At 55.6% G+C, this 14,699-nt stretch overlaps 1 protein-coding gene across 5 annotated transcripts; it reads left to right on the forward strand.

Moving 5' to 3' along the window:
• Window positions 1-275: 275 nt before the first annotated feature.
• TRIM7 (tripartite motif containing 7) lies at window positions 276-11,846 on the forward strand. Of its 5 annotated transcripts, XM_079772790.1 has the most exons (9): window positions 276-790; window positions 1,604-1,699; window positions 5,977-6,207; window positions 7,120-7,142; window positions 7,374-7,519; window positions 7,946-7,981; window positions 8,271-8,345; window positions 10,355-10,536; window positions 11,281-11,846. In XM_079772790.1, exons 1-9 carry the CDS (start codon window positions 299-301, stop codon window positions 11,398-11,400), a joined length of 1,401 nt encoding a protein of 466 aa, XP_079628916.1. In that variant the 5' UTR covers window positions 276-298; the 3' UTR covers window positions 11,401-11,846. The 5 variants fall into 5 exon arrangements, with proteins under 5 accessions (XP_079628916.1, XP_079628912.1, XP_079628913.1 ...); XM_079772786.1 differs by having other exon boundaries at window positions 10,355-11,846; XM_079772787.1 differs by having other exon boundaries at window positions 7,404-7,519; window positions 10,355-11,846.
• Window positions 11,847-14,699: the final 2,853 nt, after the last annotated feature.

A 14,699-nucleotide genomic window follows, 5' to 3' on the forward strand; every position in this document is an offset into this window, starting at 1 on the left:
GGGCGGCCGGGACCAGCCCGCGGCGGGGGGTGGGGGGACGGGGAGAGGGCGCCGCGGGACCGAGGAGCCAGGGCTGGGACCGAGGGGTCCAGGCGCGAGGCGTTGCCCTCACTGGGAGCCCCTCAAAGCGCCCCTTCCGGGCGGGTTTTGGGCCGGGAGCGCCCCCTGTGCCAGACGCTCCGCCGGCGGCAGCCACGCCCTTCCTCCCAGAGGCCCGCCCCGGCCCCGGGATCCCCGGCGCAGCCATTGGCTCCCCGGCCTCGCCGGCGCCGCCCGACTCGGGGCGCGGAGGGCGTGCATGGCGGCGGTGGGGCCGCGCGCGGGTCCCGGCTCCGGGGCCGAGGCCCTGGCTCTGGCGGCGGAGCTGCAGGGCGAGGCGACGTGCTCCATCTGCCTGGAGCTCTTCCGAGAGCCGGTGTCCGTCGAGTGCGGCCACAGCTTCTGCCGCTCCTGCATCGCGCGCTGCTGGGAGCGCCCGGGCGCGAGCTCCGCCGCCGCCCGCTTGCCCTGCCCGCTGCCCTGCCCGCAGTGCCGCGAGCCCGCGCGCCCGAGCCAGCTGCGGCCCAACCGGCAGCTGGCCGCCGTGGCCACCCTGCTGCGGCGCTTCAGCCTGCCCGCCGCCCCGGGCGAGCGCGGGCCCCCGGACGCGGCGGGGTGCGCACAGCACGGCGAGCCGCTCAAGCTCTACTGCCAGGACGACGGGCGCGCCATTTGCGTGGTGTGCGACCGCGCCCGCGAGCACCGCGCACACGCCGTGATCCCGCTCGACGAGGCTGTGCAGGAGGCCAAGGTGAGCGCCCGCCGTACCCCTGCGGGTCCCCGCGACCCCGCCCTGCCTCCCGCCCACGCAGTGCCGCCGGGCCGGCAGCAGACGGGGGGCTCCGGTGAGCCCCTGTCTCTTCTCCTGCTCCGCACTGGCTCCGGGGGTGAGCGTGGCTGCCCCTGTCACCCCCGCAGCACCAGTACCCCCGAGCCGCCTGGGCGATGTCCCACAGACTTGGCGAGTTTCTTTCTTTCCTTCGCCGACCTCTAGCGGCGACTGGGGCGTCTCCACACATCCGCCGCCCCCACTCTCAGCCCTTCCCCCGGTGGGAGACCTTCCTAAGGTGCGTGGTCCAGGGATGAGCAGAGCAAGGAGCGAGCCGTCTGGGCTGTCAGAGCTGTTGATTCTGGGCTCCTTTCTTTCCTGCCTGCTCGCTGGGGCCTCGGTTGAGGTGTGTGTGGAGGCCTCGGGCCCACAGCCCGTCTTTCTTTGCTCCCCACACTGCCCCCACCTTCCCTAGAGGGATTTGTCCTGAGCAGAGAAGACCAGTGGGCTGGTGGGGACTAGAGCAGAGAAGACCAGGGGGCTGGGCTGCTGCGGTGGGAGGGGCTGGTGTTTCAGCCTGAACTTGTGCACTGATGGTCTGGGGAAGTGAGACCCTTGGGCTTTCGGCGTCACCCTAAAGGTGCCCTGTCCCCCTTGGTGAAGTCAGGCAGTCTCCAACCCGGTCTCCTCCTCAATGAGCAGGGCCTTCCCTTTCTCCTGGGCGGCTCCAGGAAGGCAGGCGGGGCGTTTCCAGAATCCTCTGCCCACAGTGTCTCCCTTCTCACCCCCCCGCAGGAGCTCCTGGAGTCCAGGCTGAAGGCCTTGAAGAGTGACCTGGAGGACTATGAGGTGTTTCGTTCCACCGAAGAGAAGGAGAGCAAGGAGCTCCTGGTGAGGCCCTCCCCGCAGCAGAGGCCGCCCAGCCTGGTAGTTTTGTGTGGTGGTGGAGCATGCGCTGTGGGGCCGCAGACTTAGAAAGATAATAGGGTGCATATTGTGAAAGGTGACCCTATACTTTATCATGTAACCAGAGCTTCTGCAAGCAAAAGGAAGGGCTGAAATAACCCTAGAACAGCTGGCTTCAACTGGAACTGTGCCATGAATCAGGATGTACAGTCATTTTAATATTACACCCCAGTTAGGGCCTTGGAGTCTCTCCCGATTGAATGCAATAATGTTTCTGCAGAGGAACATGAATATTCAGGTTTATTCAGACTCAATGAAAACATAAATACAGTAAATAGCCTCATGTCAGCCCAGGGCATTTTTTGCCACCGCAAGAGTTATGAAAAAAAACCCACCTGTTTTTTCATTTTTAGAGCTCTGAGGTTTTGCAGGTAGGCTAAGTGGAAGGGGGCTTCCGGGGTCAGAGCCACTGAGGGTGGGAAGGCTGGCGACCAGTTTCCAGTAGCTCCAGCTGCACAGCCCAGTGTGCCCATCACCCCCTGGTGGGTAGGAATTATATTTTGTCTTCTTTACAGTGGAACAGGAAAGTGAAACGGGGCTCCTTTTGAGTAAGGGGAGCTGTGTGTGGGTCACGGACTGTCATTTTCTACCTCGAAAATTCAGTTCTTAGCCCGATAAATCGGTATTAAAAGAGTGAAAGGATTGATAGGGAGGCTGTTAGGAGAGGGCCATCCAGTTCTGAAGCTGGGAATTGGAGGAAGAGGAACTTGAGGACCCTCATATCCTCAAGGTGGGGACAGGGTGGTGTGGGGGGAAGACCTGAGTTCAGACCCTTCCTGACCCTCACCTGCACCTGGTGCACCTGCCTCCATGTGCACCCCAGCCTTCCCTTCTGATCACTCACTTCCTCCCCAAGGAAGAGCTTAACCCTCATTTCCAGACTCCCACCCTCCTCTTCTGGAGACAGGAGTAAGCATGTGGCTCTTCCGTCTACGACCCAGAGGCCTCCCACATCCTGGGCAGCGTCATGGTCTCTGGCCTTACCCACCATGACACTGCTTAGCACCTTCTCCTCTGGCCCCGTATTCTTTAGAATTACAAAGTACTACCTGCTTAATACAATAGTACAGGTACAGGTCAGCCCTTGCTGCATGATAACAGCAAAAATGCTCTTACCGTTTAGGAGTGCTTCTCAATGGGGGCAGTTTTGGCCCCCAGGGGATATTTGGCAATGTCTGAAGATATTTTAAAAAAATAATAAATATATATATATTTTAAATATATTTTATTGATTTTTTACAGAGAGGAAGGGAGAGAGATAGAGAGTTAGAAACATTGATGAGAGAGAAACATCAATCAGCTGCCTCCTGCACGTCCCCCACTGGGGATGTGCCTGCAACCAAGGTACGTGCCCTTGACCAGAATCGAACCTGGGACCTTTCAGTCCGCAGGCTGACGCTCTATCCACTGAGCCAAACCGGTTTCGGCTTAAAATATATTTTTATTGATTTCAGAGAGGAAGGAAGAGGGAGAGAGAGAAACATCCATGATGAGAGAGAATCATTGATCTGCTGCCTCCTGTACGCCCTAATGGGGCTCAAGTTTACAACCCAGGCATGTGCCCTTGACCGGAATCAAACCTGAAACCCTTCAGTCCACAGGCCGACACTCTATCCACTGAGCCAAACCAGCCAGGGCTGGAGATATTTCTTGTTGTCAATCCTGGGGCAGGGGTGCTACTGGCATTTAGTGGTAGAGGCCAGGGTGCTGATTAAGCATCCTGCAACGCACAGGACAGCCGTCTGCAACGAAGAATTATCTGGTCCCGAATGTCAATAGCGCAGAGGCTGGTAAACCCTGATTTAGAGTATTTTGGCTAATATTGTCCCACTTGTGTTGCTTCCTTGGGAGGCCGTATGATATAGTTGCAAGAAATGCAGATTCTTGGGTCAGACTCCCTGGGGTGGAGCCCTGGCTGCCCACTTACTGGTGACAGATGTGCTTCTCGGTCTCTCTCCTCATTTGTAAAATGGGATGAAAGTGTACCCACATCATTGGGTTGTTGTCAGCGTTGAATGAGTTCACAGCTGTGAAGGGCCCCATACCCAATGTCCTGAAGGCGCTGGTGGGGTTGGGAGGGGGTGGGAGGGAAGAGCCATGGCCTGAACCTAGGTCTCTTGAATTCAAAACTCACTCATGGACTCCTCTTCCAGCCTTTTTAAAAAATCTTAGTGATTTCAGAGAGGAAGGGAGAGGGAGAGAGAGATAAAAACATCAATGATGAGAGAAAACCATGGATCAGCTGCCTCCTGCACATCCCACACCAGGGATCCAGCCCAGGCTGGGAATTGAACCGTGACCTCCTGGTTCATAGGTCCACACTCGACCACAACCACGCCGGCCCGGCTCCTTTAGGGTTTTAAAGAAGAGGGACTGTGGCGGTTGAGCTTGTCCTGGAGGAATGGAATCCTCACTTCTCACTACTCCTTGCTTGTTATGTCATGTGCAGTCCCTTCCACATGTTCAGGTAAAGAATCCAGGGGATCAGTAGCATGAGCCCGTGTCTGAAAACACAGGAGTAAAATCCAGTGGATAGTGGTAATGGAAAGAAGAGAATATGAAGCCTGCACACAGCAGCATATCCTCACTTGGGTCATGTAGGTGTGCTACTACCTCTGGTCACTGTCATTGATTTTTCTTCCTTCTTCCTTTTCTGCAACTCCCAGATTTGTATTCTGAGCATATGTTACCTTCATAATTGCTAAACAGAAATAGTGCTCTTTAAAATGCAGTGAAGGCCCTGGCTGGGTAGCTCAGTTGGTTCGAGCATTGTCCCGATACACCAAGGCTGTGGGTTTATCCCCGGCAGGGCACATACAAGAATCAACCAAGCCTGGCCAGAGAGGCTCAGTGGTTGAGCGTTAACCTATGAACCAAGAGGTCATGGTTCGATTCCCGGTCACGGCACATGCCTGGGTTGCTGGCTGGATTCCAGTGGGGGATGTGCAGGACACAGCACATCAATGATTCTCTCATCATCGATGTTTCTATCTCTCTCTCCCTCTCACTTCCTCTCTGAAATCACTAAAAATATGTCTTAGGAAAAGAAAATCAACCAAAATAAATGGAACAACAAATCAATGCTTCTCTCTCCCCCTTCTTCTCCCTCTCTAAAGTCATTTTTTTAAAAAAAAAACTTTAAAATGAAATAAAGTGATGAGTGAGACTTGGAGGGTTGGTGAATATTAAAAAACAAAATTCAACTGAGTATATTTTAAAGATATTACTGGCTTTATTCAGTGATGATGAATTGGGCAGCATGTAATCTAGCAGATAGAAAGGAACCCCAAAGAGCTGTATTAGGGAAGAGATTTTATAAGCAGAGGTGGCAAGAACAAAGAATTTCTTTTTAAAAATATATATATTTTATTGACTTTTTACAGAGAGGAAGAGAGAGGGATAGAGAGTTAGAAACATGGATGAGAGAGAAACATCGATCAGCTGCCTCCTGCACACTCCCTACTGGGGATGTGCCCACAACCAAGGTACATGCCCTTGACCGGAATCAAACCCAGGACCCTTCAGTCCCCAGGCCGACACTCTATCCACTGAGCCAAACCAGCCAGGGCAAGAACAAGGAATTTCTACAGGCAAAAAATGCCGCGTGGTTATTGCAAGGCTATTTCCCAATAGGGGATGGCAGGTTATGAACAAAGGCAATTCCTGATTAGCTGGTTTAAGATTCCATTTCTGGGATAGCCGAAACTATAATGAAGTCTGTTCAGTGAGGTGGAGCTTAGCATAAGCGACTCCATATTGGCCCTGTTTTCTTGTATGTGACACAATAAATATTTGGGGAAGAGAGTGACCTCAGTTTAATATTTAGAGTGGCCCCAGGAGGCACTGATTCATCCTTCCCACTTTTCACACGAGGAAACTGCAGCCTTTAGTAGTTCTTAGGTGAGTTTGAAATTGCCCTGTGTTTGAGGGAGAGCCCAGGTACAAAGACACATGGACACATCTGTGACAGGGGAAGCGAGAGCGTGTGTTGAAGCTGCTGTGCCCTTAGCATTGGGATATTTTAATTAGAGGCTGTGCAGGGTGTGCATGTGTGGGTGAGCCTCTGACCCCTGAAAAACGAGGTGGGCCCAGTTTCCCACATTTGATGTAACCCTGCCCTGTGGGGTGGCTCAACGCTCCTGTCCAAATGCCAAGTCTTGATGCTCATGTCCCTCACCTCTGCACCTTCTCTCCCGAGACAGAAGCAGATGGCAGCGGAGCGAGAGAAGGTGGGGGCCGAGTTTCAGGCCCTGCGGGCCTTCCTGGTGGAGCAGGAGGGCCGGCTCCTGGGCCGCCTGGAGGAGCTGACCCGGGAGGTGACACAAAAGCAGAATGAGAACCTGGCCCAGCTCGGGGGCGAGATCGCCCAGCTATCCAAGCTCACCAGCCAGATCCAGGAGACAGCTAGCAAGCCCAACCTTGACTTTCTCCAGGTGAGTGGCTCCCCAGGGCTTTGAGCCCTTTATCCTGAGGCATTGCGAAGGCAGAGAGAACAGAGTCGGGTCCTGTGAGCTTAGTAGACTCACACAGTCTGGAGCCAAGGGGGACTGGAGCAGGGTGCCTTGATTTTCCTGGGGTTAGAGTCAGGTCTAAAGGGACATGATAGAACTTTCCTGACCGTGAAGAACAAGAATATGTCTTACATCATCTCCCAGCATGCACACACTTGAGACAAGCCCCAGGAAATAACAGCTTTACTAATGGGAATCACTTAGATGTTTTCTATCCGATTTCATTAAAAAAATAGTCACAATCTCCTCATGCTTACCTGGCAGGGGAGGTACCTTGATCACGAAGGTGGTTTTCCCAGGGCAATGGTGGTCCATTGCACTCTGGATGTGCTGACCCCTGCGATTCCCCATGTGGGAAACTGGTCTGCATCATTTGCAGTAGTGGGGGACCGTGTTCGCGCCCTCCCCTGAAGAAAATAAAAAATAAATAGTGACAATATACTAAATAAACCTCACAAGACACAAATGGATCAAAAACTGTCATTTAAAGGACACTGGTCGGAACGAGCCGTCGCTGCATAAAGGCTCTGACTTGTCTTGGGGGCGTGAGAGCAGAGGCCACGCTGGGCCCCAGCTCATGGCTCCAGTGACGATTCTGTAATGACGGGGCATTTCAGAGCTGTGGGCAGTGTCCAGGGACCCACCATGCTGACGAGGTGCCCAGCTCCAGGCACAGTGGGGAGCCCTTGGCACCCGGGCCCGTGCAGGCAGGGGGTGTGGTACCCCCGCTGATTGCCTCCTCCTCTGGAAGCCGGGCAGGGACACTTTTATTTTTCCAAAGGTGAACGGAGGTTACCTGATGTTGGTTTTGTTTTCTTCCATCTTTCTTTCCAGGAATTTAAAAACACTCTAAGCAGGTGAGTGGACCTCTCAGTTCCTCGGCCCCTCCTGGCTGGTTCTTTCCCACGGCGGAGCCTCTATTCCCCACCCCCAGCTTCTCACCTCGCACGTCCCCACTGCCTTACCTGGTACCTTCTGAGGCGGGAGTCCCTGTGCCTGGTGTGGGGGTGGGCGTGAGACCAGGCTCGCCTTTTCCTACGTCTCCCCACCAAGGGGACCTCACTGTCCTAATTGTGGGAGTGGGCCAGTGTTCGTGGGCCTTCCCCCTTGTCCTGCAGGTGCAGCAATGTGCCGGCCCCCAAGCCAAGCACAGTCTCTTCCGAGATGAAGAATAAAGTCTGGAATGTTTCCCTCAAGACCTTTGTCTTAAAGGGGCTGCTCAAGAAGTTCAAAGGTAGGGCCCAGGGGTGGGGCTGGGCCATGAGGTGCCAGGGGCAGTGGTGTGGTTTTGGAGGTTTGGGGTAAAGATGTGCCTTCCCAGAAGCTGTGTGAGAAAAGCGGAGCTGGGGTACGTGGTGACTGATATACTCAGGCCCCCTTGGCGCAAAGCTTCCCCTGGGGACCGACAGGATAGAGGGGCATTGGGGGCGGAAGGGGATGGGGAAGGAGATCGCAGCTCTGACCAGCTCAGGGCAAAAGAGGGGAAGCTGGACAGGAAAAGCCAGAATACCGCCTCTCCCCGCACCTGCGCTGGCCCAGTGCCTCGGGCCTGTCGGGAGGAAGTGAGCCAGCGGGGCCATCCGGGTCAGAGGAGGTGCCGTTACTGTCCTTGTCAGACAATCTGGTGTCATTCACACACACCTGCTTGGTTTCTCCTCAGAGGACCTGCGTGGCGAGCTGGAGAAAGAGGAGAAAGGTACAGTAGTGGTGGTGACCGGGAGTGCCTGTTACTGCCTGCTGGCGACTGTCCCTCTGGGCTCTGCGGGGGTGGTTCCCTCTGCCCGCCATCTACTCCCTTTCCCTGTCCATACCTCACACTGCTGACTCCCGCAGGCCACAGGGGGCTGTAGGCTTGTGGTCCAGAGCAGGAGTGCCCTGCCCCTCAGGATGCTTAGGTTGGGGAAAGCTTGTCAGTCACCTACACAAGCCCCTCTCTCCCCTGTCCCCACTCCCAAACTTACTGAGACCTCTTCTGGGGACCGGAGTTGTGTGCAGGGGTGAGGGGAAGCAGGAAGAAACGGAGGACAAGGGAGGTGGTTCTTACTCCGGCAGAAATCTGGGTGAGTGGGACCCAACCCCACAGGGAGGGGAGGGGGGCCAAGCCAGACTTTGCCTGGAAAGAATCTGAACCAGCTGAGTCAGACTAGGCCCATTCTGTGCACAGAGCCATGCACAGGCCCCTCTCACTCAGCACAGGCTGCAGCTCTCCCAGCGACCCTCAGGCCGCACTCACGCTCTGCCCCGGTGTACTCCTGTTCTCCGTGGGAGCTGGAATGCACCAGCTCACACTTCCCTGGGCCTGGAACATGCTTCACCAGACAGATGCCTGTCTGGTTGCTTCACCTTCTCTATGTCTTTGCCTAAATGTACCTTTAAAATAAATATATAGCCGAAACCGGTTTGGCTCAGTGGATAGAGCGTCGGCCTGCGGACTGAAAGGTCCCAGGTTCGATTCCGGTCAAGGGCATGTACCTTGGTTGCGGGCACGTCCCCAGTGGGGGTGGTGCAGGAGGCAGCTGATCGATGTCTCTCTCTCATCGATGTTTCTAACTCTCTATCCCTCTCTCTTCCTCTCTGTAAAAAATCAATAAAATATATATTTAAAAAAAAATAAAATAAAATAAATATATATATATATATATATATATATATATATCTTACTGGTTTTTACAGAGAGGAAGGGAGATGGATAGAGAGTTAGAAACATCGATGAGATGAGAGAGAAACATTGATCAGTTGCCTCCTGCACGCCCCCTACTGGGTATGTGCCCTTGACCGGAATCGAACCTGGGACCCTTCAGTCCGTAGGCCGACACTCTATCCACTGAGCCAGACCAGTCAGGGCTAAATGTACCTTTTCAGTGAGGCTGTCCTTGGCCCCTCTAGTTGAAATCACAGTTGCACAGTTGCTGTCCTGATCCCTCTTCTGTATTTTTAAAATCATTTATTGTCTCCCCTTCCCGAAGAAAGGGAAGCTGCAGGAGGGCTGGGATTCCCAGGGCCTGCACATAGGAGGCCTGGAACACTTACAAGTGTGCATATTTGAGCTTTTTCTTTTCTTTCATTATATACTAGAGGCCTGGTGCACGACATTCGTGCACGGGTAGGGTCCCTAGGCCTAGCCGGCCATCAGAGCCAATCAGGGCCTTCCAGCTGCCAGCTGGGGCCTTCCTTTGTTTTGCACCACCCCCTGGTGGTCAGTGCACATCATAGCAAGCGATCGAACTCCCAGTCTCCCGTCAAAATCCCCAGGGGCCACTTTGCATGTTAGTCTTTTATATATATAGATGTATACACACACACACACATGTATATGTATATATATATATTTCAGAGAGGAAGGGAGAATGAGAGATACAAACATCAATGATGAGAGAGGATCATTGATCAGCTGCCTCCTGCACACCTCACAATGGGGATCGAGCTCTCAACCCCGGGCATGTGCCCTAACCGGGAATCCAACCGTCACCTCTTGGTTCATAGGTCGATGCTTAGCCACTGAGCCATGCTGGCCAGGCTCGAGCTTTTTCTTATGGAAAATTTCAAACATGCTAAAGTAGAGAGATGAGCATAACAAATATTACATGCTCATCATCCACCCTCAGCAGTAATCACTAACACCCCTGCTTATTTCTTCCTACTCGATTATTTTGAAGCAAATCACAGATAATATCATTTCCATAAATATTTCAGTATTTGATCTCTAAAGAGAGACTTTTAAAAATACATATACGTTTATATTGATTTGAGAGAGAGAGAGGAAGGTGCGGGGGCAGGGGAGAGAAACATTTCCATCGGCTGCCTCCTGAGGGGCCTGCAACCCGGGCATGTGCCCTGATCAGGGACGCTCAACCAACTGAGTCACAGGGGCCAGGGCTAAAGAGATAAAAAACAACCACAAAACCGTCACCATAATTAGAAACATTGATTCTTTCCAGCATCTAAGTTGTACAACTTGGTTTCAGACGTACTTGTCGGGGGTGTGGGGGTAGGGTGGGGGTGGGCAGGAATGGGGCTGGGGCTGTGCAGGAGGCCTGCAAGGGCCATCTCTCCCTGACCCCCCCTACAGTGGAGCTGACCTTGGACCCGGACACGGCCAACCCCCGCCTCATCCTCTCCCTGGATCTTAAGAGCGTGCGCCTTGGACAGCGGGCCCAGGACCTGCCCAACCACCCGCGTCGCTTTGACACCAACACACGCGTCCTGGCGTCCTGCGGCTTCTCCGCTGGGCGGCACCACTGGGAGGTGGAGGTGGGCTCCCAGGACGGCTGGGCCTTCGGCGTGGCCCGGGAGAGTGTGCGCCGCAAGGGCCTCACGCCCTTCACTCCCGAGGAGGGCGTCTGGGCGCTGCAGCTCAACGGTGGGCAGTACTGGGCCGTGACCAGCCCTGAGCGGACGCCCCTCAGCTGCGGCCACCTGTCCCGCGTGAGGGTGGCGCTGGACCTGGAGGTGGGGGCCGTGTCCTTCTACGCCGTGGAGGACATGCGCCACCTCTACACCTTCCGTGTCAACTTCCAGGAGCGTGTGTTCCCCCTTTTCTCCATCTGCTCCACGGGCACCTACTTGCGAATCTGGCCTTGAGAGACATTGCGCGGCCCCCAGAGGGAGGGGGCCCGCCCAGAGTGAAGCCTCCTCCTGGCTGCCCGGGGGAGGGGTGGGGGCTCCGTCAGGGCTTCCTGCTCACTTTGGGTCTGCCCTTCACCCCTCCTGCCCCCGGCTGCCTTAGAGAGGCTTCAGGAGACCAAGCGGCCGAGGCAGAAAGGCCCCAGGGCCTGTCCCCTACCTGGCATGTGGATTTGGGGGGGGAGAGGACAGGAGCCCAGCTGTTGACAGGGCAGCTTCCTGTTCCTGGGCCTCACCGCCCAGCCTCAGCAGCACCTCTGGCTCCCTGGAGCGACACCAAGCCCCGGGCCTGTGTTGTCCTCAGTTGCAAGGGGCACATTTGGGGCCAGGCCAGCCAGGTTCACCATCACTTCTGTTTTGCCTTCTTGTCAGCTGCCAGCTGCCTTCAGAGACCTGAATCCAGCTGGCCTAACCAAATCGTCCTCTCAGGGAGGAGCCCTGTGCTCCCGGCTCAAAGGACAGTCTGGGCCAGAACTGGAAGCAGAGCCTTGACCTGTGCCCTGTGCCCTGTGCCCTGTACGTGAGGCAAAGCCCCAGGCAACAATATGTAGGCATGGCTGCCCTCTCACACCCAGAAGCTGATGATCGGAGTGATATGTACATCCTCGGCCACAGCGACAGCCACGTGTCCTCACAGATGCCTAAACCCCTCTCAAGTGCCAAAGTACAGTCTCCCTGGGTGAGGAGACAAAAGGTTCTGGAATTTCAAAATACCGGGAAGCACCTACAGTTTTACAGATGCAACTCACACCAGCGTGGAAATGCAGAGCAGAAGCATGCCCCCAACATTCTTTCTGGAACTTGCCAAGTGTGTGCCACCAGCAGAGGACCCTGGTGGCTGTTACCGCCCTAGCTATTGGCTCCCCAGCTTCTGTAAGGCTGGGCTTCTGGGAGGGGGCGGTGGGGTGTTCCTTGCTTAGTGCTCATAGAGATGGAAATACAGACTATGAGTTCGTTTCTACAGTGGCTTAGCTCATTCTTGACTTACCGTGCCTGCGTGCGAGAGCACAAGTGTGCAAGGATTTCTGCCAGGTGAGGTGAGCCTGTGTGCTGTGTGAGAACGGTGCATAGGTGTTTATACCAGATCGCAGGACAGAGGGGCGTGTGGATCTTGGAGTGGGTATGTATGAACAGTGCACAGGGGTTAGGTGTTGAAATGGAGGTCAGGTAGGTCAGGCCCTATTATTGACTTCTTGTTAAATATTAGCCACCTCATATTTAGTTGATGGGCATAGGTTTCCAGCCCACCAGATCCCTGGCTAGATGAAAGCCATTGCTGACCTAATTCTGTCTACCCGGGTTCACACAGATGCAGGGACGGTGACAGTCAAGTAGTTGGTCTGCAGGAGTCTTGGAGCTCCTGAACTCTGTCCTTGGAGATGCCTCAAGCACACTTTGTGTACAGGTCCTTGTTAGGACAGGCATGACCCTGTTTGAGAGGCCAGCCCAGTGCACACAGCAACAGGCAATCAGAATCCAGTGTCCAACAGGCAGGGACAGGACCATTTAATAAGAGTCTAGCCTCCAGCAGCATTCCAGAGGTGAATGCTATGCCCTCTTCATACACAGAGGAGTTCTAGAACACTGTAGCCAACCAATGTGTTTGAATATCACTGATTTCCACAACGAAAACCTGTGGCTTTTGAACTGAGAACCACAATTACCCCTTATGTCATCTAGCAACTATGCCGAAGTATTGCAACCCATGTTGCAGGTCACAGAAGATAGGGTGACTGGTGGAGGCCCTGTAGGGCCAAGTCTGGGGGCTGCAGGGGTGGCTGTGCGTATTCTCAGCTTTTGTGTTCGTGTGTCTATAAAGTTTATAGAATAACTGCATAGATATCTATACATCTGAAGTGATTTTAATAGTTACACATAATAACTGCACGTGCAGGGCGAGAGAGATGGTCAGTGCTGGTGTGAGAGGATGTGTGCATTTTTCTCTTCCATCCTTTGGGCATCATAAGAGCTCCGATTTTTGAGCCTCTGAGAGCAGTGACTGGCCTAACTCGGGCTCTTCTGACCCCAACGATATTAGTCCCAGATCCTTGCGAGCTGCAGAGCTGTGAGAACCCAGGTCCTTGCCACCAGACTCTCACACAGCTCCTCACGGACTGGACGTCGCCCAGGGGCCTGCTTTTGGCCTGGCCATCCAGAGATCTAAGTCATCCGGCCTTGCAGGGACTGACCATAGGGCAGGTTGGACAACCAGGCCAACGTCCACCACCTACCTACAGCCGCCACTTTCTGACCATTGCCAGGCTCGGGCTCCTGTCGCTCACCTGGGCTCTCACCCTCCCCTGCCCTCAACTCCGAGTGCCCTTTTGGGGGCTCTGACAGAACCTGCTCCCCAAGAGTCCAAAGGGGGCCCTAAGGGTTGTCTCTTCCTAATTTGCCTAAAGGTGCCGTAGGGGCTCGGGACCCCGGGCCCTGCCTCAGTCCTTGGCCCGCCACTTCCTCACACTCAGACATTCTGATTTCTCCATCACTATCAGCCTCTGATTCCTTCCTGATCCCCCCTCCCCGCCCCCTCACGTGCTACCTACCAGCCCCCTGGACCTCGATTCCCCCCAGGACAGACATTAACAGCCTTCCCCTAATTTCTTCCTCCCAGCCCTGACCTAGCACCCGATCCGCGCACACAATAAGCCGCACAACCCTGCCCTCCAAGGGTCCTCGGCGCTGACCCCGCAGAAGCTGGATGACCTGGGACCTCTTCACAGCCCCGCCCACCGAGGCCCCGCCCCCCCGCCGGGCTCAGCGGGCGCGCGAACCTCGGGCCTCTGCGGGCGGCTCTCCCAGGATTTGCGGCCCCGCCCTCGGCACCCACACACGCCGACGCCGCCGGCTCAGCTGCGCGGCCCAGCGGGGCCCTCGGCCCTCGGGACGCTGGCCCCACCTCCCGTCGCTTGGTTTCTCCGTGTGAATTATCTGCGGCTCCGTGTAAATTGTCCTCCCGTCGCCGTGCAATTTACACGCCTCTGTGTGAACTGTCTGCGGCTGCGCGGAGGAGGCTGCGGCATCAACCAGTCGCAGGCAGAGTATAGACACGCACTGGGCCCTATAGCTCAGGGGTTAGAGCACTGGTCTTGTAAACCAGGGGTCGCGAGTTCAAATCTCGCTGGGGCCTAACCTGGGTTTCTTCCCCTTTTTATAACCGACAAGTGGAAACGCATTAAGGTGCGCAGGCACCCCCAATCCCGCCTCTCTGGGAGGCTGCTCCGGTGGTTTCCACGTCCCGGCCCCGCTGGTGTCAGCCGCCCTCCGCCCTCCCTTAGGCCGCACACCTCTGGCCACCACACTTCGCGTCGGCCTTGTGGTCACACATTCCAGCGGCCCCGCTCCCGTCCCCCCGTCCCCACCCCCACCCCCCCCCGCCGCGGCCCCTCGCTCGATCCCTCCTGCGCCCGCCACCGGCGAGTTCGCAGCGAGTCTTTCCGTCCCCGGGGGAGGGGGACCAGGGCTCTCGTTCTTTCACCTTCGTTGCCGGAGACCACCTGTCAGCGCCCCCGGGAGCCTCCTGTTTTAGTTGGGAGGGCGACTGAGAATTCGGGCAGAGCTCGCCGTTGGCCCTCGCAATATGGCTTCTGTAGTGAACTGGCCTGGCGGTGCGGCAGGCACGTGGGGCCCACCAATCCCGGGGCCGAAGTCGGGGGGGAGCGGGTGCCCCTCCACGCACCCCGCCTGCTCCATTCACGGCCCTCTCCGGCATCTCCCCAGGTTTCCGCGACGGTTCTCTCCGCTGGTGCACCCGCCAGGTTCTGTTTTCTCTCTTTTTCAAAAATGCTCAC

This window comes from Cnephaeus nilssonii (genome assembly GCF_951640355.1).
Source record: "Cnephaeus nilssonii genome assembly, chromosome: 5".
Lineage (NCBI taxonomy): Eukaryota > Metazoa > Chordata > Mammalia > Chiroptera > Vespertilionidae > Cnephaeus > Cnephaeus nilssonii.

What these genes read in the sequence shown, in the direction of transcription:
- TRIM7 (XM_079772786.1), top strand. Translation starts at nt 299, where the DNA reads ATGGCGGCGGTGGGGCCGCGCGCGGGTCCCGGCTCCGGGGCCGAGGCC. An exon ending in TTTAAAAACACTCTAAGCAG is followed by an intron (nt 7,143 to 7,373) that starts GTGAGTGGACCT and finishes GGAGTGGGCCAG; the next exon opens with TGTTCGTGGGCCTTCCCCCT. An exon ending in GCTGCTCAAGAAGTTCAAAG is followed by an intron (nt 7,520 to 7,945) that starts GTAGGGCCCAGG and finishes GTTTCTCCTCAG; the next exon opens with AGGACCTGCGTGGCGAGCTG.